This window comes from Montipora capricornis, chromosome 6 (genome assembly GCF_036669925.1).
Source record: "Montipora capricornis isolate CH-2021 chromosome 6, ASM3666992v2, whole genome shotgun sequence".
NCBI lineage: Eukaryota > Metazoa > Cnidaria > Anthozoa > Scleractinia > Acroporidae > Montipora > Montipora capricornis.
Window position 1 is genome coordinate 1,589,958 of NC_090888.1, and position 23,865 is coordinate 1,613,822.

At 40.4% G+C, this 23,865-nt stretch overlaps 1 protein-coding gene across 2 annotated transcripts; it reads left to right on the forward strand.

Moving 5' to 3' along the window:
- On the forward strand, positions 1-22,833 carry LOC138051253 (chordin-like). 2 transcript variants are annotated; one of them, XM_068897422.1, is made up of 21 exons: positions 1-373; positions 1,766-1,866; positions 3,179-3,299; positions 3,595-3,709; positions 3,917-4,010; positions 4,243-4,384; positions 5,550-5,672; positions 7,612-7,712; positions 8,051-8,201; positions 8,439-8,545; positions 8,961-9,083; positions 9,596-9,752; positions 10,761-11,002; positions 11,741-12,004; positions 13,165-13,261; positions 13,876-14,036; positions 15,607-15,709; positions 16,304-16,357; positions 17,881-17,978; positions 18,664-18,760; positions 21,689-22,833. In XM_068897422.1, the coding sequence occupies exons 1-21, from the start codon at positions 235-237 to the stop codon at positions 21,694-21,696; spliced, it is 2,598 nt and encodes an 865-aa protein (XP_068753523.1). In that variant the 5' UTR covers positions 1-234; the 3' UTR covers positions 21,697-22,833. The 2 variants fall into 2 exon arrangements, with proteins under 2 accessions (XP_068753523.1, XP_068753524.1); XM_068897423.1 differs by lacking the exon at positions 1-373 and adding an exon at positions 689-1,574.
- Positions 22,834-23,865: the final 1,032 nt, after the last annotated feature.

Sequence of the window (23,865 nt, forward strand, 5' to 3'; positions counted from 1 at the left end):
TAGGTTCAACAGAACAAATACATCGAGGGGGGGTCTAAATAAGTTAATTCAACGAATGAACAATGAAAACAAATATTGTCGGTGGGTTAAATTGGAAGCTGTTTGTTTGCTGTTAACATAGCGTGAGCTGTTTGGTTGAGGCCGAGTCTATGTTATGACGTCTGAAGCGATATTCTCACGCTTTTGACTCAGACTGAAGCCCAAGAAAAGCTGTCATTTAAAACAACGATTAAGATGGGAAACATTAAGCATCGCTTAAGAATAGATCTCTTGGCCTTATTAATCTTCGTGCCCCTATGTTTGGCGTCCGGAGACAAACGAATCGTCAGGCCAGTAGGAACGGAATATAAGCCAGTTCCTTCTAAACCCGGAGGTAAGTAAGAGCTCGTCAAACATTATGCGCTCGATTCTCTTCATTTTAAGATACTTTACTACATTCCAGAGAATATCTAGTAATCTGTTTCCCTTGAGTTCTCACATACTAAGCAAATTTAAGCAGCTTGTACATCCTCTCTTCAGTCGAAGCTTAGCCGTGCATTGGATTTAATTTTCCTTAAAGACGACCGAACTCAACTGCTATCTAACCCCTACTGGGGAAAATTGTCTCGTTTGGACAAATAAAAAACACGTAATCTTTAGAAGGATACACACTAATAAAATGTGAGGCCTTGCATAAACGAACGCAATAGCGTAGTTTTAATTTCAACTGGAATTTTTTTTTATTTTTCCCCATTATTTTAGTCATAACTTACCATACATCAGCAAACATTTCGACCCTACCGCAAAATTCCACTTTATTGCTCGCATTCTTGCGATTCTTTTTCGCAATATACTGCAAACTGAAGACGCACTTTACGCCACAAGTATAATTTTAGCCTCATAAATAACACGTACCTTTGTGTACCTTAAAATAGCGTGAAAATGGAATTTCCACGACAATTACGCTGCGAAATCACTACGCAGACCACGAGTTCAGATACTGATCCACGACGTAAATTAAAGTGCTGTAAAATTCAATAAGATATTAGCTTTCAAGGCTTGCGACTCAATAATGTTTCCAGTTTTATTCTTTCTCTCTCCTGACGCTAACGCCCGAGTCTATAGAAAGTAAAACCATGCGTCCGTCTCGTTCGTTGTTATTGTTAGCTCGAGACGAGCTATCGCTCGGAGTCCACTCATTTATAAGTTCAATCTAGTGCGGTAAAATTTTATCTCGTAGAGTATCCTTGCATGCGAAAAATTGTTCATCATTGAAAAAAAGAGGAGTTCCTTTAACACAGACTGAACCACGGGCCCCGACATCCTTCCCTCAACTAAAGTTTGGTGGGTAGAGTATTTTCATGAGGGCTGCGTGTGTTATGAAAGCCCGAAGTGCAGACGCCCAGTTGCAAAAGAATGTTAATGAATTTTCAGTGTTTATTTCTATGATATTTACCGGGCACTGTCCTTGGTCGTGGGATAATCGAGGCCGGAGCGTTGTCCCCAAGTCACACGAAAAAGACTACCGTTAGTATTCTTATTGAATCTTATCTGCCCGGGCTGATTCTCTTTTAAATAGAGGAAGAGGCCAGAGGGTAGGTTTGAACAGGAAGCAGCCGTTTAAGTGTCAAGTTCCGCTAACATTTCAAGTCAAGAAGCACAGCACTGTAAAGTTTGTCTATAAGAAACCATTGCTCCATTACTGCTGAACACTCCACAGAAAAGAGCAAACAGGAGATCATGTAACTCGGAAATATTTTTCTTCTCATCCTTTATCTCTTGATAGGTTGTACCTTTGGTTTTCGCCATTATGAACTGGGTGGCAGCTGGCATCCTGAGATTATTCCTTTTGGAGTCATGTTCTGTGTAATCTGTACCTGTAATAAGGTAAGATATAAAGGTTATTTAACGGTCAGTCGTTAAAGGGGCCTTTTTGCCAACTTAACAAGAGAAATTGCACTCATAGAAAGCCTACTTTGCGGAGTGGGAGAAATGAGTTTAATGCGTCAACCACACCCTTTGATCCCTATTACAGTTGTGATCAACTCTCATTTTGCCTTGAAAAAAGAAGGTCTTTACTAGTAAAGCCGAATGCTTAAAAATCATGAATTGTGAAAAATGTTTGTGATAAAAACAAAGTTTTAGCTTTTGAAGCGTTTAAATCGACCGCAAACAGAAATTTAAACCAAAAATGTAAAAGGAGCAGAATGAGAAAAAAATAGCTGAGCATAACTTTCACGAGATATTGTTTGCTTTTAAATGCTTCTCATAACGCATGATCTTATTTAAGAGATTGATGCAAATTGAGAGCTTAAACACAAGATCCTGAGTCAACGCATTGAATTATCGGCAAATTGCTTTAATTAAAACAGAATAGAGCCAGAACCCCCAGCGCGATCAACCCAGGACTAAGCAAAGTCTCTCTTCATACGGCAATCATTGTTGATATCAATTCACAACAAGACGTTTCATTGTTTGGAGCTATTTTTTAACCAATTAAAATTATCCAGTATATACGCAAACTATATGGCTTTGTTTCACAACAACAAAACACTTTGTAATCAATACGTTGAACCCCCACTGGACTTCTCAAAGCCATCTGTTTAGAGAGCATAGAAAAAGAAACTCTTGACGAGATAGGACACATCTGGTAGGCAAGAGTATTTCTGTTGGCATATGATTCCTTCCTCAAATGTTTACAAAAAAATGGTAAATTATCTTTTTGTTGTAGTGACTGGCCTTTGAACTTTTCGAGTTTTAAATACCCGTATTCGGCAAAGAAAAAGAACGTTACCACACGCAAAGCGACTTGAGAGAAAGGACAAAATATCTTTGGAGGTCGACTTTTGCGAATAATTTTTCCCATTGTTGAATTGTCGCAAAGAATAAGTGAAGCTGACCGTTGTGTTGCAAATCTTCGACTCCCCGCATAAAAAAAGAGAAAGCAGAACAAGCAAAGCAATAATACATGAAATAAGTTGTATTTCAACCTTGCTTAAACGAATCAAACTGATAAAGTTCATTCTTTCTGAGATATGAGATCGACTTTGGGTGACTTCCAACAGGGTTATCCCTCTCGATGCGAATACCGAAGAGAAGTAATAAACATCCTGCTTATCTCAACACGTCCAATTCGGTTAGCAAATATAGCAATCGACTTCTCAATTAACGAAATTCGTTTGTTTGTTCTTTTCGACAGGTTTCGAACTCTGAAATAGCAGGAAAAGTATCATGTCGTAACACAAGAGACCGCTGTCCAACAACATCATGTGCTCGACCGAAAATTGAACCAGGTCACTGCTGTGCATCGTGCCCTGATGGTACGGATGTTATGATTTGCACTGCCTATAATCATTTATTTGATTTCGATTTCTCCCACCTGATATCGATTCGTCATAGTTGTCTTAAGATCAATGTTACATCAAATGCCCCAGTGATTCCCAAACAGTCTTGTTCCACACTAATTCAATAATTAGTGGTCAATGCGTCTCACGTATTTTCCTGCTCCTTACGCCGTCTCGATGTATTTGACCCTTGTTCTAATTTATAAAAAAAAAAATACAAAAAATAAAGCTCCAATTTTTACACTAAATTTGCTTTTACTTTTGTATTCAGAGTTCGTATCAGTTCTTATGACTCCTACTCTCTTCAGTTCCCGCCAAAATGGTATCGCTCGCGCACACTTCACTTTGGTGCATAACTCTCTTCACATGTCAATTCTCTATGAAGGGTAAGTTAAAAAGTCCTCGATGTCATAACACTCTCACTCGCGCTCATTGCTTAACAGAAATATGGGAGCGTTGATCAAATGCCAAGGATTAGCTCAGAACATATTTTAAGTGATTAGAGCTGGTTGGAGGGCCGTTGTGAATAGTTTTCATTTCATATCCAATATAAAACGTTTTCTTTTAATGGAATAATTTGTTTTTATTCTTAGGCCAAGGAAGCTACGAGCAGCAGCAGTATTGGACGCAGAAGGTTCGCTGATTGAAGAAATAAACATCCAAAGGAAAGCTATAAATGGAAGCCAGGTAATTAAGAAACAAGCTAATTAAATTTCCATGTTTAATTAACGCCTTGAGTTTGTTCAGCGCTTGCTTTCATTGAGCCGCAAAGTGACGGGTCATTTCCTCAGCCAAACAGAGGCAAATTATTGCATTCCCTAATCTCCCGCGCTAAGCTATGGCTGCCTTTAATTTCCTCGTTCCATGATTTGTTTATTTGTGAATATTTCAGCGTGATTTGATTGTTTCATCTTTACAGATTTGCTTGGTATGGAATCAGATGACCCCAAAACAAATCCAGTCCCTTAAACAGGAAAAACTTAGCTTCCTACTAAAGCTAAAACGGAAGAATACAGCTGGTCTCGTGGGAGATATCTCCATGTACAAAGCTTATTCAGAAGGTAAGCTCATCGCAGACAATTATAAAGCAATATATATACCCTGGTTTGAGAAATAAGAGGTGTGTAGTTTTTTCAAAGCCCGGCGGTCGGCAAGACTCATTCTGTCGTCGGTTCCGGTTCAGTATTAACTGCCTGTCGTAGTTTTTGCCCTGTAATCAATATAAATATTTTGTTTATAAAATCATCGAACGTGGGAAGCTCCGTCATCTTGTTGAGATGCTCACTGATATTAAAAAAAACACTTTTAATTTGAGCACTCAAACCAGACACTCGTCTGCGTGGGAAACTTAAGTTGTATACTTCTTGTTGTCGGACAAAGCTTATTCATGGAATAAAGAAAGAACTTAAAACCAAAACAGATGGTAAAACATGATTCAAGTACACTCTGGGAAATCATACATGCACCTGATAGACGTGTCTCGTAACATCATGTACACTGACCATCATATTTTCCAAGACAGTTTTTTAAATAAAATTCAAAATTTAAAGCCTCTCTAAAGCTGCAACATCAGCTCTTCTCTTTAAACAATGGCACTTGTAAACCTTTCCCTTTCAAAAAAGGTCGGTTCGCGCATAAGCGGCTGGGATTTGAGATATTGTATACAGCCTGAGAAAGCGATTGCAATACTCACCAGCAGATTAGCGCGCTGTGATTTCACTTTCTTGACGTCATATTTTCTCGGATGATCCAATACTGATGACTTCATCGGCTCCTGTGTTGTCTGTCATGTTACGTCATGTCACTATTTTCTTGCTACGAATGCGTCCAATCCCCAGAACCGCTCTCAGAATCAACAAAACAAATACTGTCACTACAGACTCTAGACAAGTTGAGACAGCTTACATACGGTTTGAAACTTTTATACTTTGAAAAATATTCCCAACGTGGCTCTAAGTTAATTATTAAAAAAGTGAACTTTTTAAGGAGCCAAATTAGTCATTTCATCAAGGCACAGACAAACTCTCAGACAAACTCTCATATATCAGAGATGACAAGCCAATGGCACGATATACAGAGAATTTGCCTTGCACTTTTCTTTTAGACGGAATTCATTTTCGGAAGCTGTCGCAAGTATCACTAGTAATAACATGAATTTTTCTCAAGGCGTCAATGTATCCCTAATTTGAAACTGCTTTTTATTATGTCACATCACTCTCTTTTCAGAAGCCTACGAGGCACTCTTGCAGTCCGAGGATCAAACATCCGGTGCTTTAGTTTCCTTTAACTTAGCAAGAAATGGAAGGGCGTTGAAGATACAGCTCTTGTATAATGGCTCACACAACGTCGGTAAGTGTAGATGCAAGGAGGAGTCGGTTGGAGAGGCCATTGCCAAATGAGTGCATGGCACTGGCAGTCATTTGGAGAGGTCAGACACCCATCATTTGTTGAACACAATATTTCTTACTTAGCTTTAAAAGAAATTAAGTTCAAACTAAATTCGAATTAAAAACAGTGGAAAGACGAGAATGCAACCCGGTGTGGCCAACACATCACGCATGCGCACAACCATGTCACCCGGTCGATTCGCTGCCATGGACAGCTGTTTCAGAATTGCTGGGTCTCACCAGCATGGCGTAGCTATTATACCACGCAGGTGTTTTCGACACCTCCTCAAGTGGTAGCTCCACATAACACAAACGTGGTTTTCATATAACTAGGGTTATGTTGTAGTTAAGGAGGAAAGACAAGATGAAAAATTAGGATAAGATCAATGCATATAAAAGACGAAGAATGTATATAAATATTAGTAAATATTAAATAGGACAGTTTACTTCCGACTGGAGGATAATTTACCTGCAACATTATAGACATCAACCTAAACCCCGTCATGCCAATCTCGTACCCAGAGTCCTCGGGCTTTTTGGTCATAGGGTGAGCGCCCGGAGAGACTCTGGGATAATGGACTCCCTTTTCCCAGAAAACGTGGGTTCCGGTCTTATTGCGCATGCTTGGATTTATCGGAAACAGAAAATAGAAACAGTAAACAGTAGAAATGGCGGGTTTAAAGTGTTCGAGAAACAAAAATTTTAGCCTTACACACCGTAAAAGTGTTTCAGCGTGCATTCTATCGTGCAGAAGACCATCGTGCAAGCAACACGATCGACAAATTTTTGTGGAAACGACACCAATGTCCTCTTCTACTACAATTTTACGTTACCGTAATTCTGAATGGCTTCGGCAAGACCTTCTTCCACTGATTTCTCCGCAAAGAGACCGATGTAATGTTTTTCCATGGTACTTTTAAAACTATAATCAGTTTTAAGCAGCGTGGGAAAATTCCCGTGCGGTATTGGACATAATTCAAACCCTGTCGTTTTATTAATTTTGTGATTTATATATTTCTGAGGTAGAAAAAACAAACAGCACTGAAAATAGTTTAGATTTTGAATCTCCCTGCAAATTCTGGGGACCGACTTCCTGTCGGACTGCCAATGTTATGCAAGCGACCAATCAAAGAAATGGTTTAAGTTCATTATACCAGAGTCTCTCCAGGCATTCACCCGCTGACCAAAAAACCCGAGGACTCTGGGTACGAGATTGCCCTGATGCACCAAAAGCTTTTACAATGCTCGTTCCCGCGAAAATCAGTTGTCATGGCAGAAGCAGTTACGCGTGACATGGCCTCTTCTGATTGGTTAAAATTGGTGGACCTTTGTTTGTTTCGCTCGCAAAGTGTATCTGAAAATAAAATCCATTTGTGACTGTGCCGGTAGGAGGCCACAAAGTGATAGATCAACATTCTTATCTAATTCACTCTTGGTCTAAAGGTATTTTTTCTGAAGGCATTTTTCAAATGTTGACGAAGAAAGAACTTCCGGGTGAAATTATAGTCCTTGTAAAGACTGTTGTTGATGTTATTCGCTTACGTTTCGACAACCTGAGTGGAAGTCGTCCCCAGAGTCAACTGATAACAACCAGGTTGATAATGCCTTTATTACACCATTCAGCGACATTACTCTGACGAGGACTTCTGTCGGCTCAGGTTGTCGAAACGTCAGTCAATGCTCAGTATTAGCAACGTTAACACTCGGCTTCTCAGGACACTAAACTCTCACCCGGACGATCTTATCAAGTTTTGAGACGACTCCCAGGTTCAAGCCAAAGGTCATATGGGCTTGAATCCAGTTAAAGATCCGTTTCTTTAATTAGTCAGCTACTAACATTGTTTAGGCAAGCAGATGTTAATTCTCAATTCGTTAGCGTTTTTTTTGTTCTCAATTCAAAGGCGCGGGGACGAAAGTAACGATCCAGTTTATAAGGAATCCTACCAACAATAAGGAGAAAAAAACAGTGAAAGTTGTCAGCGCAAGTGACGTCAAGAGAGAGGTACTTGATGATAGATTCGCCATTTTAAAGGGGAACATTTGTTTACTAAATTTGGTACATTAGCACAAACTCATCATTTTCTAATCGATAATTTTATTTTCCTAGAAATTCCTCGTGCACAATTAGTGCTTTTGCCACCAAAGAAGTTGTCAGTCGTAGATGACTACTATTTCGTTGATTATGACCCTGGCTTCTTTACTCTTTCATCTAGTTCGGCTTCTTTTATGGCAGTCTGCTCGTATAAAAAGAATTGATTAAAAATAAAACAGCATTTTTTTTACCTTACAGTAATCTGTGCGGGGAATATGTAATGGCTTAATCTAACATTTTTCTTGCAGAACTCAAATTTTAAGGCATGGTGGTTGAACCCAGCTGAACATTCGCTAAAGTGGATGTCACGTGGTCATCTGAACATCACCGTGATTTTGAACACCGCTGATCAATTAACTCAACTTACGGGGCGCATAAGCATCAAGAGGACTTGCAACTGTGAGTTCCAGAATTCTGCAACACATTCATTCATCATTTATTCATTCACTAATTTACTCACTCACTCACTCACTCACTTATGGAACATTCAATGAGTCACAGAAGAAACTGACCAATCATAGGACTACTTGATTAATCGATAAATCAATCAATCAATCGTTAGCCAGGCAGTCAGTCACTGAATGTGGAAGTAATTTCTTTTCCTGTGTCGTTAACAATAACCTTGTTCATTCTTAGCCATTGTCTCTCAGTTGTCCGGTCGAGACGCACCTAGACCCACAATGACGGGTGCTAGCGGTTATGCCTCATTTGAAATTGATAACAAGGGACAAGTCCATTACCAGGTATTACTGTTAGTAGAAGGCTATACATTTAAGGGTGCATGTCTTCGGATCTTACCTAGTCAGTGTGAAGCTAAGGGAAGGAAATATGGCATAATATCCCTGCTCCAAGTAAATTGTTTGCATCATTATTATTTGGAATTATTGCTCTTTTCTAAAAGCAAACAGTCAACTCGTATAACTTTGTGTTTGTAGTTACTAGAAGACATTGGCTATAGTTTCATATGACTATACATCCACCAATTTCTTACATATCATTATGTGATGAAATCTTCTGCGATACTTTGGGTTTTAATATTACTATTACCACAAAAGTTGACTTTCATGGAAAATCCATTTAGATACCATTTCAGTATAGACTCAAATAATCGTTCCTTGAACATGAAGTAAGTCTAATTTGCATGGAATCTCATTCCAGATATTTCTATCGGGTCTTATTAATCCGGTAGAAGAAATTACCCTGCAAGCAACAAGCAATCGACGCAATGTTAAACGAGTGGCAAGATTGCCGCTCACTGTGGATGAGCACGGACGAGCAAAGGTAAAAGTTTTAAAATGAGTATTACAGGGCGTCATAAAAGCGTTCCCCAGTTCATCGCTGTATTTGATTGCGCATGGCGCAGACACGAAGGGACACATCGTGTTGGATGTAAAAATTGGGTGTGCATCTTAATTGGTGAATTTCTGGGCATGAGTGCAATGACAAGGGTGCTTAATTGTCCGCGTAAGCAACAAGATTTCCGGCATTGTAAGAAGTTTGCCTGTTTATAGTTACTTAATTAAAGCAGAGAGATTTAGAACCTCGTAGGGATTTAGGGAAACGGAAAACACCTGGAAGGCTGGAATTCGCGTTTTTTCCAGTCCACGGTCAGTGTTTATGACAGCTATCGAGTGAAGTCTCAACTGGACAGAGAGAGAATTAATCTCCAAGTTGTGCATCCTCGTGGAGACAAGCAATGTTTGGCAAATGTGTGCGCGAGGCGCCAAAGAAATGTTTGACATTTGCAAGAGCCTATTTTGAGTTAATGATGACTAGCATGCAAATTGATCCAGGTTTCAGGTGTCTGGGAGAGACCATCGTTCCTAGAAACCTGCTGGTTATTCAATGGGAATATGTATCTCAATGTTCGAACCGAATTCAACAGCAATGGGGATATTCATGGTAAACTGAAACAGTTCCCGTACAACGGACATCATTTATCATATCATGGTAACTATGAAATCCTTTTCATTTGTTGTTTTAATTTTCTTTGTCTTAGATATCCCAGTGCGCAATTCTTGTACTGTGATCACAAACTGCAAAGGCCCTATTTATGCACACCAACAACAACTCTCTAATATTCAATATTTATTGTAGCCGAATTTTCGCATTAAAAAAGCTAGCTGGATGTGGGATGACTGTGTTCCGTGGCTTCGGCAAGAAAATAGATTTAATCGTTTAGGAGTTACTAGACTTTTCTGTAGATTAAAGGTGGAATCAACAATGGAATCAATTATGAGCAACGAACTAGAAAGTAAATTACATAGTCCTATTGTAGCTTAGCGGCGGTTTGCGGAATGTAGGCAGCGTAAAGCCTAAAGCGTAAATTGGATCGTCTGCCTTTTTTTGAGGGCGACAATTTCCAATGAGCCTGGTTTTCTTTAACCATTAACCCTCAACAAAAAGAACACTGATTTATTTATTTACATGGTGCGTGCTTCAAGTGTTGACTGCTCTGTCCCCAGTTGTTGGAAGGGTAGATACATCGCTATCCACAGGATAAATCGCTATCCACTGGATAACTCAATTGGTTTTGCTAGTGTTTAGAGCGGTTTTCAATTGAGTGTCGAAAGTAATTAGCGAATTACTTTGGTTTTACATTACTTCACTCAGTGATTGGTTCAAAGTTCTCGCGCCACTTTTTGAACCAATCAGAAGTAAAACCAAAACCAATCTTGGCTCGCGCGTGCACATTTTCCCGCGCTTTGTGTCGGCTACGTGTAAGTACTTCGAGTTTTGATTGGTTTACTGGATTGTTTCCGTTCTTTTTGATTGGCCAAAGTAATTACTTTGCTTTTGGTTTTACGACACTCATTTGAAAACCGCTCTATCCGCTGCATAGTTGTTTGTCCGGTGGATAGCATTATCCACCTTTCGAACACCGAGGCCTGATCTAATGATCTTAACTTTTGGGTAAGTTTCTTCTCTAATGGTAATCCCTTCTTCCTTCTTCCTTAGACCCGCCTGTACTTTTATCTGGTAACGAGGTAGTTCCACGGATCCAAACTGGAGCGGCCGGTCAGGCCTGGTTCTTATTGGACAAAAACTGTGCTTTGCATTATCATCTGATGCTTAGCGGTCTTGACCGTGGGCGAAGGAAATTGGTAACCGCAGAACTTCAAGGTTTCGCTGACTTTGGGGAGGTTCCTCAGCCTTACGATGAGCATGTGCACTTACTACGAGAGTTTGACGGGGAAATGGTATGTAAAAATTTTTTCTAGAACTCCGGAAGGCTTGGCTAGCGTTGCAAGAAGGGAGCCAGCAAATGTTATTATGAATTGGTAAAAGTGGTTAAAATTGGGAAATTTTAATTAGAAATTCCTTAAAATTTTAAGGGGTAACCGGAAGTGTACCAAATGCGCTCTCTTTTGAAAAGTACCTTTACGTAACCGTCATGCAATTTGAAAGCTTGGCACTTACACGCAAATACCTTGATTTCTTCATGAAAACCGCGCACCAGAGGCTCAGTTGGTTGAGTAACGGGCTGTCACGCGGTAGGTCGTGAGTTCAACTCCGGTTGGACCAACACGTACTCATGGTCTTTAAATAACTGAGGAAAAAGTGCTGCCTTTGTAATTACATCCGCAAATGGTTAGACTTTCAAGTCTTCTTGGATAAGGACGATAAGCAGAGGTCCCGTCTCACAGCCCTTGTCCATTAACTCTGTGGGACGATAAAGAAGACACACACTATTCGAAAAAACTAGGGCAGAGAGTTCCCGGTGTTGGGGTCTTAGCTTTCCAGCATGTGGTCGGCTAGCGCTTGGCAGGATTAGCTCGAAGGGCTTCTCTGTGAATGAGACTACAATTTTGTATAACAGCCGGAAGTCAGGCTACTTAGCCAAGTGCTTGAGCCTCACTCAAACTCAAACTTTAAATCTAATAAAATATTTACCGTTTTAGCGCTGCTTGACTGATTTGATTGCCTATTCTTTTCAGCTTTCAGGTATTGCTCGTAATCTCGAACCATATTTCTTACGGAATTTGATCGACGGTTTGGTTTATTTGCAAGTTAGCAGTGAGGAGGTCCCTCAGGGAGAGCTGAGGAGCCAGGTCTTGGTGAACGGCGATGTTTGTAATCGGCGGTTACCGCAGCCACACCATATTGCAGAAGCTGGAACCTGTTATGATGGAAATACGAAACATTACAATGGAACTAGCTGGACATCACCGGATGATAAATGTACATCTTGCCGGTGTCAGGTAAATACTAGAAACTCGCCAGCTCTTTTTCTAGAGCACTGACGTGAAAGAAAACGCTCAGCCCCTCGCACTGAGCCATGTATCTTCATTAAATTGAAGACAACTGCAACAATCGGCATAGCTATTCCGGGGGTGGGGGTTAGGGTGTGAGGAGGTAAAGGGGGAGGGGTAGGAGAAGGGGGTGAGGGGTACCTTTACAAAAATGCTAACCTTAGGACTAAACATTATCTGAAGCACAGTGTTTAGGCCTAAGGTTAGCATTTTTGTAAAGGTTTGGGTTGTTTCAGCTATGGTACCCTTCACTCCCTATCCCGACCCCCTACCCCTCACCCCATACTCCTCACCTCCGGAATAGTCATGCCGGCCACAATAATCATTATTTATCATCTTTCAATCCGTGATTATTGATTTTTAATCAAATTGAAACAAGAGGCGAATTCTAAGCCAGTAATAATTTGACCAAATATAAACAGAGAGAATTTCTTCGAACTTGTCTAAGATTTTGGGGATGCAGAAGGGATAACGGGAAGCCCAAGTAAACGTACATTCTTCTACTTATAATTTAACTCGAATCTTTACTACAAACCACTTCTTCTGGAACATCGAGTTTTTGTTGCCACGGGTCATCAGGGTAATCTCCTTACCAAACTAATAGGCCCTTAGCATGACTATGTCAAGTGACCTCGTCAATCATAAAAAAATGGTCTTGTTACAAAATAGATGCCAGGCATGGAAAGAGCGTGATGAAATTAGTAAGAATACCAATTTGAAGGCCACTGTCATTGAGGCGAGAGATTTTACAGTGATTTAAATGCTTAAACATTAACAGAGATTTATATGAAAATAAAACAGTTGCTGTATGGCAAGCTTTGCCATCCAGCACACAATCTTTTACATTTTTTAAACTTTCAAAGCGCTCTAAAATGTGGCCTCAAAATTGACATCCTTACTAATTTCATCTCGCTCTTTCCATTTCTGGGATCTATTTTGTACCAAGACCACCTTTTATGATTGACAAGGTCACGTGACATGCACATGCAAAGAGCCTATTATCACCCTTGTGATAATCTGATTTGTTCAGAGCTTTTTACCCCTTACATGAGCTTAGCTCAAGGTTCTTTAAAGGTCCATTTTTATATTTTATTTTTTCAATCATTTAGGATGAAGAAATCACTTGTTCTGAGATAAAATGTCAGCGATTAAACTGCACTGAAGCGCCAATCGTAGTTCCTCATTTATGCTGCCCAGTTTGTCCAGGTAACGGAAAACAAATTGTTTATTTTCCTTTGATAAACGCATTCCTAAAAGTACTATGGGTTCTAAAGTAGTTTCAGTGAAGAGCCACAGGATTGAAACCACAACAAAGACACAGACATTCAAATGAGCCAATCATAACACGAGGCAAATTAACTGAATGCAGCCTACGCTGAGCGCGCGAAAAATCACATTAACTGAACGTAGCACGAGATTTTTAAACCAATCAGAAGCCTGTCATCAAGCGTTAGGATGCTAGACCGAAATGAGAAAATACAAAATACCCTCCGGAGATTTATTACAACTCTCATGCGACGTTCATCATTCTTATGTTTTCTTTCTTGGGGTGCAGGGATGGCGCAGTGGTGAGGGCACTCGCCTCCCACCAATGTGGCCCGGGTTCGATTCACAGACTCGACGTCATATGTGGGTTGAGTTTGTTGGTTCTCTACTCTGCAAAAAGAGGTTTTTCTTCGGGTGCTTCGGTTTTCCCCTCTCCTCAAGAAACAACATTTGACTTGATTTGCGTTTATTGTTAATTTCAGTTTTCAGTGTCCCAAATTAGTGCTCCAGCGCTAGAACAACTAGACATTTAAATAAAGTTCCTTTCCTTTCAGATTTGGAAAACAATGTTGTTACGTATTACGAAAAGAAGAATCGGCCGGCAATAGATGGCTGCTACGTAAAAAGAGACCGGAAAGTTTACAGATCAGGCGCTGTTTGGCATCCATATGTGCAACCATTTGGTTACATGAGATGTCATGCTTGCACATGCCTGGTAAGCGGTTATATTCTTCACAGAAAGCGCACTCACGGTACCACCATTCTCTTTTTCATAGCAGAGATTGGAGTACGATTAGGACAACGAGACGTATGGGTTTTCTGTTCTGAGCACGCGCAGTAAGAAGACTTAGAAATTAGCATAAAACCAGTATTTGCACCGACATATACAACTGTTTGGTCAGATGAGATGTCATGCATGCACCTGCACGTAAGCAGTTACATGCCTCATACCAACCGCGCGCAGGATAATCGGGTTAGCATTTGCTAGGGTTAGAGATATGTGTGGACGGGTCCTCACTCAAATCTTAATTTTCCCGTTAACGTCATGGAAAGCGGTCGTGTTGCTTTCTTTTTGGCCTTCGATAAGAGGTCCTATCTGATAAACTGACAATGTATGTCACTCACAGACAATGACGTAGATGCAAAGGAAAATCGAAATAGGAGACCCTCGTGCAAAACAGTTTCCTTTCTTTTGCAACCCTTGCGTCTTCCGATGGCGTTTTCATTTGTTACAAGAGCTATACAATTTGAAAAGAACTGATGGAAACAAAAAAGCTCGCCTAAACTCAAAACACAGCATTGCGCATGTGCACATTCCCCGTCCCTTTTGTGAGTATCTTTGCACTTGTTTCCATGTTTTGATTTACCTTTGTGTCACCCTGCGGAGGAAAGAAGACTCTGCCAGCCGCCTCGACTTTCCATGATTTGCCGCTCATCCAAAGAAATGGATGAGTCAGTCCAGTTTCCACTTGTCAAACCTGTTTTTTTTTATCCGTGCGAATGATCAGTCGCCATGCGTCATTAACATTTGTTCAAATTTACAACAGCATGACAATTTTTAACTGTCTAAATCCCCATGAGTATTTCCTCCGTATGTCGGTTACAGAAACTAGTTTGCCAGAATTGAGAAACCTGTAAATTTTTTTCAGTAAAAATTGACATGGCAATTTAAGAACCAGAACTATCTTGAGTACCCACAGGAACCCATGACCCGGAGCCTACAACTCTAATGTGTTCGTGTAACGGCGTTTTCACAGACAGATTTATTTTTAGATTGAATTTCTCGAGACTCCCACTGGAACCCGATGACCAATTACAAGATATTAAGCTGACGCCATTGGGTCACCGAACCGGAACTGCCTTTGTTTTTTGACCTAATTCGCGGGAAGGGCTAGTCTAAAAATAAACCTACTTGTGAAAACGCCGTTTCACAGACGCTGTATGGAAGTTGCGCGCTCCAGATGGGCTCCTGGTTTCCAAGGAAATGATTCCTTTGTTTGTCGTGCGTTTGCCAGAGTTATTCGAAAATATCTCAGCTGTTTGTTCACTAGTCACGCGTGACTGACTCCCGAATATGTTTCAATTTTTAACGCATGTTCAACACGAAATGTCGAGGCGGCTGGCAGAGTCTACTTTCCTCTTCCCGACTTATCTAGGAAGATCGAAAGAGATTCTTCTCGCAGGTTACCTTTGTGTCTGAGGGTGACTGAAAAAATCCTCTCTAAGCTTATAACTGATGTACGGTATCACAATGCTAACTCTTTTTGTTTTCTCTTTGACCACAGGAAGACACCAAGAACATATCCTGTCGAAAAGTAAAATGTCCAGACCTCAATTGTAGAAATCCCATGAAACTGCGCATGACAGATTGTTGTATGCGATGTCCTGGTGAGTTTGATTATGGTAGGAGCGAACAACAACCCTATATTTCTATCACGGCGTTTTTATAGATCGATTTATTTTTAGATTGAATTTAACGCTAATGAGACTCCCGCGACTGCAGGAGCCCGATGACCAATTACAAGAAACTAACTTGACGTCATAGTGTCACTGAAAAGGAACTGCCTTTGTTTTTTTTTTGTGGAAAAGGTAGTCTAAAAATAGATAGGTCTGTAAAAATGTCGTGACATTAGTATGAGAATTGTTCGCTCCAAGTCATGGGCTCCTGGCTTGCATTGAATATGAGAAACGCACAGTGCCCATTTCAGTGCAATAAGCGCGGGCATAGTGATGTAAATGTTTTAACCATTTCAAGAGAGTCGCAATTTGACGGGTAAAACACAGTAAAATATAAATACCTCTTTTGGATGAATGAGCTTAAATACTATGGAATACCGGAAATATGTTGTTTAAAATGGATGTGTCACAAGGAGCATCTGATCGAATATGTCACTGAATTTATTAACTTTTAATAGCTAGGATTTTTCTTTCTGGAAATGATGTAACAGACCACCCCTTGAAATTTTTCTCTTTCTGCCTTAGATAACGAAGACGGCAAATCAGGAAACATTAAAGACAAGAAAAGTAGTAAAAAAGGTAGAACTTTTTTCATGTGGTACTTCTCTAGTCTAATAAGATGTATAAACCTTACCAGGATGATAGCCAATAGAAACTCGATATTCAGGTCACATGTTCAGCAGGTAAATCCCCATACAATAGGCCATTTCCGAGTTGCTGTTTGTCTCGGTTTCGAAGTGAGTCTTGGTGCTCAACTATTGTAAGGGAAATGAGTTTGATTTGGATAAGAATACGCAACTCATTTCCATTTGAATGGTTGTGCACCAGGACTCGCTTTAAAACTGAGGCATGCAACAACTCGGAAATGGGCTATTCATCAAATTAATGTCACCCTTTTAGCGTGCTGTGCCAAACTAGCAGGATAAGGATTTTGTAGTTTTAGGTGACGATAGGTAATTAAAGTACAACATCACACATTTGTTTGACAAATGAGTTGCAGTATTTTAAAGAGACAGGTGTGAGATTAACATTAAGCACGCGCGTTTTTGAGACGAGGACGGCAACCGGAAGTGAGCTGTATTCTCTTTTAACTTGTCTTCACACAACCACATTTATTTTTCAAAGTATTTTTTCTCCCTTAGAGATGATTAGTATAAAAATCTGGGAGATACCACTGTCCTGGCACGCGAAATGTTGTCTTCCGGCGTCCGTCCGTGTCTCAAAAGCACGCTTGCTTAAGCTCCCTAATGACTTGCCAACACGCTGGAGATCTCCCGTTCCTAATGTACCTATTGTACAGTTCATCAGCGAACACGGATGATAATTTGTACACTAAGAGGTGAACGTATAATTTAGAGAAGAAGATAAATAGGATACAAAAAGTACTGACCTCTGGGAATAATACTATTTATTATCTGGCAAGCAAGTCTCAGGCTAAACAGAGCACTCTCATTGGCTGGTTTTCCGTCGGGATTTTACAATACGGACCATTACCATGGAAACTGTCCGTTTCCCCATTTTTCTCTCTCCCGAGAAAATTAAGTCGAGCGAAACACAAGAAGTTTTAATAAAGCGGAATTTAATTTTTTCATCACAACAGTACAATTATAGCAAGCGGAATTTACATGCAAAAGGCTACCGTTCAAAGTTCGCTGATGGAAACGATGCCATATAGACCGTATTCATAAATGGCGGCTAAGTAATTATTTTTTTGTCTTTATGCTAATCATCCTAACTAGCCTCGTAAACACGAGCAAAATTCAAAATAATTTTTGTTCCAAAGTGAGACTAGTGAGGGTGATTAGCACAAAGACAAAAGAATAATAATTTCTCGACCGCCATTTACGAATACGGTCTATAATAAACAACTAACAAACCTCACTTGCTCAGGACCGTACTCAGTGGGGATTATTGGCCCTCGGTCGGTCTGCGCTAGTTCCGCACTGCCACGACCTCGGGCCAATATTGGCCAGTACAGCTATCGCACTCAGTTAGTAAGGGGCTAAAAGTTAAAATTGCGTGGAAGACATATTCAGAGATACTATTAGCCTAAGAAAATGGGTCTTTTAAAATTGTGGTTGTCTTTCCTTATCATTCTGTAGGCTGTTCTTTCAGCGGTAGCAAGTTCAAAGACGGTCAAACATGGCAGCCATATTTTCCGCTATTCGGACTGTCCAGATGCATAACATGTAATTGCAAGGTGAGATTGAATTTTTCCAAATTTCCATTAAGACAACACCAACAGTCTTCGTTTCGAGCATGAAATTGGGCAGCAATCAAATTTGAACATTTTTCTTTGACTTTTGTGGAGAAAAAAGATTCCAATTATTCCTTGAAAACAGCGAACTCGAACGAAATAGATAGAGCGACTTTCGTATGACCTTGAAAAAGTGTTCGCAATTTGTTTCATGTTTGGCAAGATTAAAACAAAACTTCTCCTTATTCCCGCCAAGATGGACAGTAGACAGTTCAATTGCCCAATTACATTACTGCATTTCAAATGACGTCAAAGCAAAACTTTCCAGAAAGTTCCATTGGGAGATGACGTTGCTTGCATCCGCGTTCGCTAAGCCAATGAAAATTCGCGCTAGTTCTTGTTCGATAAGCATGTTTTGCATTTTTGGTTACGTTCTGTTTTTACGTTTCTTTGTCAAGGTCATATGAAAGTCGCTCTATAGCAATGAATCTTCGTCCAAACTCCCCACGCGCGCCACACTTGGTTTTTCCTAAATATTGTCATCAAATGGATCTTGTCAGTATATACGTCATTCTTGTGAGAAGAATAAATACCAATTTTAGCCCAATTAGAACCATGAAAGTTCAAAATTACCAGTCACCAAAGTAACATCATTTTCTGCCGGCATGAACTATGTTTTTCCTGCTAGGATGGTATAACCAGCTGTAGACGTACGGTATGCCCCAAAGGATATTGTCAGAACTCTATTGACAGCGACATGAAAAGCTGCTGTATTCCTTGTCCGGGTAAGTAGACTATTGCTTTATTGTCTAAACGCTTTTGTTTTTGTTGTCTGTGTTATGGCTGCGGTCTTTACGGCTTCTGTTTTATAGCAGCGATCAAAACAGGCGTAAAAAGGACTTGAAAATAAAAGCGACAAAATTCTGCCATTCAGGGGTCAACTCTTGCTTGCATTTCTTCGCTTGGTGACCTTGTTATATGACTATTGTTGCTCCGTGAGCGGGCAAGATGAACCAAATTCCGCGCTGTGATTGGCTATCCGAGCGGGCAAGATTGAGCTATCTTGCCCGCTCCGGATTTCTTGCTAAGGTCCAGCAAGATCAAAGATCATTTTTTGGTGTTTTATCCCATTTAATAAATCCTTTATTTACCAAGCTTGTTCGGTCAAGGTGGCTGGATGTTGGACTCCTTTTTTCGTGTTTATGGACCTCGACATAAACACGCCAAGAAAAGAACTTGGTCAATATTCCGCCATCTTGACCTAACTCTTGGTCAATAACTCATATATTCTCAGCCAATCACAGATAGGAGCAAAACCAACTGTGACTTGTCCCCAGATCGCACTCCTCTCACGGACGCTTGGCACCGACTAAATGTTTTTCCCTTTACGTTATTTGCCCTTGTCACACGGCGGCCATATTGTCCCGGGAGACCAAAAAAGCTTTGTTTTACCACGCCAAGCCTCGCAGTGGAAACTATGGGGGTGAGGCTTGGCGTGGTAAAACAAAGCTTTTTTGGTCTCCCGGGACAATATGGCCGCTGTGTGACAATGGCGAATGATTGAGACTGCGTGCGTTGTCATTGGCCAAATTAAGTAATGGTCCGGCTAAGAAGCAGGCAGAAAAACAATAGCCCTCGGCAATAGGGTCAATAATTTTGTGGTGCTAATTGGCGCATAGAGCAAAAGCCAAATTTCACCAAGAGACAGATAATAGGGGTAGGGAAAAGACAAGGCCTAAAAATGAAGTTTTTTTAAAATTTGTTCTTAGTTTTTTCGGGTTTTTTTGGTATTAGCCAATGAGATGAGCCAATTTAAATGGAATTAACAATTAACTGTTCGCACCTTTTTAATGAGTTTTGCCGTACTCCTGCCTACCTTTTAGCTGGTCCATTACTTAATTTCTTAGACTTTGGTTGGCGTCATTCAAATAGAACCCTCTTCCTGAAACAAGGAGTACTGGAATCTTAAAAGGAACGATTTTGGGACGATCATTCGATGGGCAGAACATATGTGCATTAAAAAAAGATCCTTTGCCTGTAATTCATTCTCGCTCCCAGAGCCCGCTTTTCTTTTGGTCAGCGCCAAATAACCCTTCCAAGAACACGGACTTTGGCCACATCCAAAAACACGCGCAGTCACGGTAATGGTATAGTAGGGAGTTTAAGGGCCCTCAGACTTATTTTTCGCGCGTTGCTAAGGAAGGGAAATGTTACTTCCGGTGACTGACGTCATCATATCCTGAGCTAACAAGAAAACCCACTCACAAGCAAAAATCACCGCACAAACTGTTGTTTCCATCGAAGGTCTTCCTCCCCCTTCTTCGCGCTCGTTCTCTGATCAACTGCGCATGCGTTTACGAAACAAATTCCGGTTTGAGAAAAAGATAACGTCACCTCAAAATATAACTTAGGATTATCGTAAGTTTCTCGCGGTTTGGCCATCTCGTTCGCGTCGTCATGTATAATGTGGGCCAAGTATCCTAAAAATAAATTGGTACGAGCGGTTTCAGAGCAAAATAGAGAATGAAAGATTCACATTTGAACGCTTGCGTTGTCGTCAAAATGTCAACTTTAGTGATTTCACGTCGATGGTGTGAAGAGCAACGCACGCGGATTATGTGCTAAAATGCGTGCGGCACGTGCAGCACGATTATTCTCCTCTTTTAACCAATCATATTGTTGTTTCCTGGCATCTTCGTTGTCGACCGCGTCGTAGAGCTTAAGGCCATGTTACACGAAACAATTTTTCTTGCAACTCGCAACGCAACGATGACGAATAAAAAACCTTTCAAGTTGCAGAGGGTATGTTACACGTTGGCAACTTCTTTCGCAACTTGCAACGCGTACAATAACAAACAAGATGACGGACGCGCGAAGTCGCCGAAAGATGAGCTCTGATTGACCCATTCTGACAAAATTGCGTTGCGAGTTGCAGAGGGGATGTCACACGCAACGTTGCGAAAAGTAGGGGGTCGTTCTACTTTTCAAGAAACTCGCAACGCAACAATTGCAGTTGCAAAATGGGGTGTTACACGTGAATTTTTTCTCGCAACTTGCAACGCAACGTTTGTTGCGACGCGAGTTGCAAGAAAAATTGCGTCGTGTACCATGGCCTTTAAAGTAGGGAGCTTAAGATCTACGACGACGACGTCGACGAAAACGCCTCAAAACAACGATATCATTGGTTAAAAGAGCATAAATAGTCGTGCTGCACGTGCGGCACGGATTTTAGCTCATATTTTTGCGGTTCTCTGCATGACAACGACGTGAAATCGCTAAATTTTAGATTTTGACGACAACGTGGGCATGTAACAGAGAATCTTTCATTCTTTATTTTCAGTCTGAAACCGCTCGTACCAATTTATTTTTAGGATACTTCGCGCACATTGTACGACGTGAACGAGATGGAATAATCGCCAAAGACTTATACCGAAGCAAAGTTCCATTTTGAGGAGACGTTTTCGTCGACGTCGCCGTCGCCGTCGTAGATCTTAAGCTCCCTAGTACTATTCCCTAATGTTGTATTGACAATCGTTATTGTTTCGAATTTCTGAGAATGCGCAGAAGATTGCGGAAGTTCGTGATTCGCAGACTTTGTGCTTTGGCTGTGGCCAGAGTCCGTGTTCTTGGTGCTGGCAAAAAGAAAAGTGGATTATGTCTACTAGAATGGCTGTAATTATGTTATTTTAACCCTTCGCATTTTGTGTTTTCAGGATCATAACCTACAGTTTTTCACACAGCAAAGAATGAAAGATGTTCACCAGCCCTGGTGATTGACCTACAACCGCAGGAGTATTCGAGCAAACGTTCTCACAAAAAAGAACATACAGAAAGTGACACTACATTTAATCGTCTTTGACCTAACAGTTGCAAAAACCCGATCATAGTTCTTTTTCATTTGTCATGCTCGTCTCTTTTGAAGTAAGTCTTATTGGTTCGTAAAAAGATTTGCTGCGCCTATCGAAAACACGTTGAACCTGTTTCATCGTGAGGCATGAGAGACAAGTGAGCTGATTAAGAAAAAAAAAACTGTCAATAGGTAGATAAACTTCATCACTTATTTATTGAAATCATATGCAATTTGACCACAAGCCTGATAAGTTTTGTACATGAGCTGCAACCTGAATCTGGGCTTATGCCTAGTTTACTAAGCATTAAACGTCTAAACTATCGGCGGAGCTCATGCCCTGGAGTCGACAACTCCCATACCCGCTAGGGTCATCGTTTCCTGACACCGTCAAAAGAAGAATAGCTTTCCCGCCAAATTTTTCCTTTTCGCCAATCAACGCACAATTTCTCCGTTTGCATCACGTAATGCAAAGAGGGTCAGCAGTTGCTTGTTTCCAGCCATGAGCTCCACCTATCGGTAGGTCATTTCTAAGCTCTTTCAAAAGCGAGTCGGAGAGCGAAGTTTTAAGTGGTTAATATGGTCTCCAGAAAAAAAAAAAGAAACTGATTTGCCATTTCAACAATTCGCTTTCCAAAGGAAGGCCAAATAAGTAAAAACAGGAATGACTTGTTCTTTCCGCTGGGAGGCATGGACAAACGTTGTAGTGAGACCGCACACATTGGATATAAATAATGATTATTTTTTGGTGAATTTTTCTTCAAATTTGCTTTGTACATAACGGCACGATAGTTTAATATAAACGAACATAAAAACAGTCTTTTGTACCACTAAATTATCGACTGTAAGTAAGAATGATATTTTGACGACGATAACTTATTCCGCTGCGCTTTAGACCTTTATTACATGCTGGAAAAGGTGGCGATCAATTGCCGTTAAGAAAAATCTGTAGTTGTGTTGCATAACGGTAAACGAATCTACAACGCAATAAAATGATGTTTATAGTGAAAACGGAAGTTCTTTATTTACTTTTTGAGAATTTTTTTTCGTGACAATTACTTGACGGTATCGCACTGATAGTCTGGAGCACATTTTTGTTGCATTCTGGTAAAATTCTGCTCAAAAAGGCCGTATTATACCAGTAGAACCAACTTGGAACATCTCCTGGCAGTTACAAGATGTGGTATTCCATCTTTCAGGGATGAATGCACCGTTCCCAAATAGCACAAATCTTAAACTTGATATAGAGTAACAAAAAAACAGCGTTTCTGAGCAGAGCTGAAGAATGATCTTAGCATAAATTTGTGAAGAATAGCTCATTATAAACACTTAAGAATTGGACTGAGAACCATTTTGTCAAAACATTGATAGACGATAACACGTCGTGTAAGTTGCACTAAAGGGAGAAGATTTTAAATCTAAGAGATAAACACAAGTGCCGAAATTCACTCCGAGAAGGGGCAATGACTCCCTGCTCCACTAGAATTGTACCAGTTTATAGTGTAAGAAAAGTCGAGCTTCTCACCATCTTTTCAGTCCTGGCTTTATAATTGAGTGCAGTGCATATGCCAACACTGCAGAAAGAGATTGGAACGTAGCACGCCCAGATATAGATAACATACAGGTTTCCTTAGTTTATTTATTTATAATTTAATTCCGTTATAGAGCGATTTTCAATTGAGTGTCGAAAGTAATTAGATAATTACTTTGGTTTATGATTACTTCACTCAGTGATTGGTTCAAAGTTCTCGCATCATTTTTTCAACCAATCAGAACTGAAACCAAAACCAATCGTGGCTCACGTGTGCACATTTTCCCGCGCTTTGTGTCGGCTACGTGTAATTACTTCGAGTTTTGATTGGTTTTCCGGATTGTCTCAGTCCTTTTTGATTGGCCAAAGTAATTACTTTTTTACGACACTCAATTGAAACTCGCTCTAATTACTATTGGTATGCGGAACAAATTCATCCACGGGGTTTGATCTTTACTGCCACGTCACTGATGAAAAAGGTTAGTCAGTCCACTCTACATGAAAGGAACGAA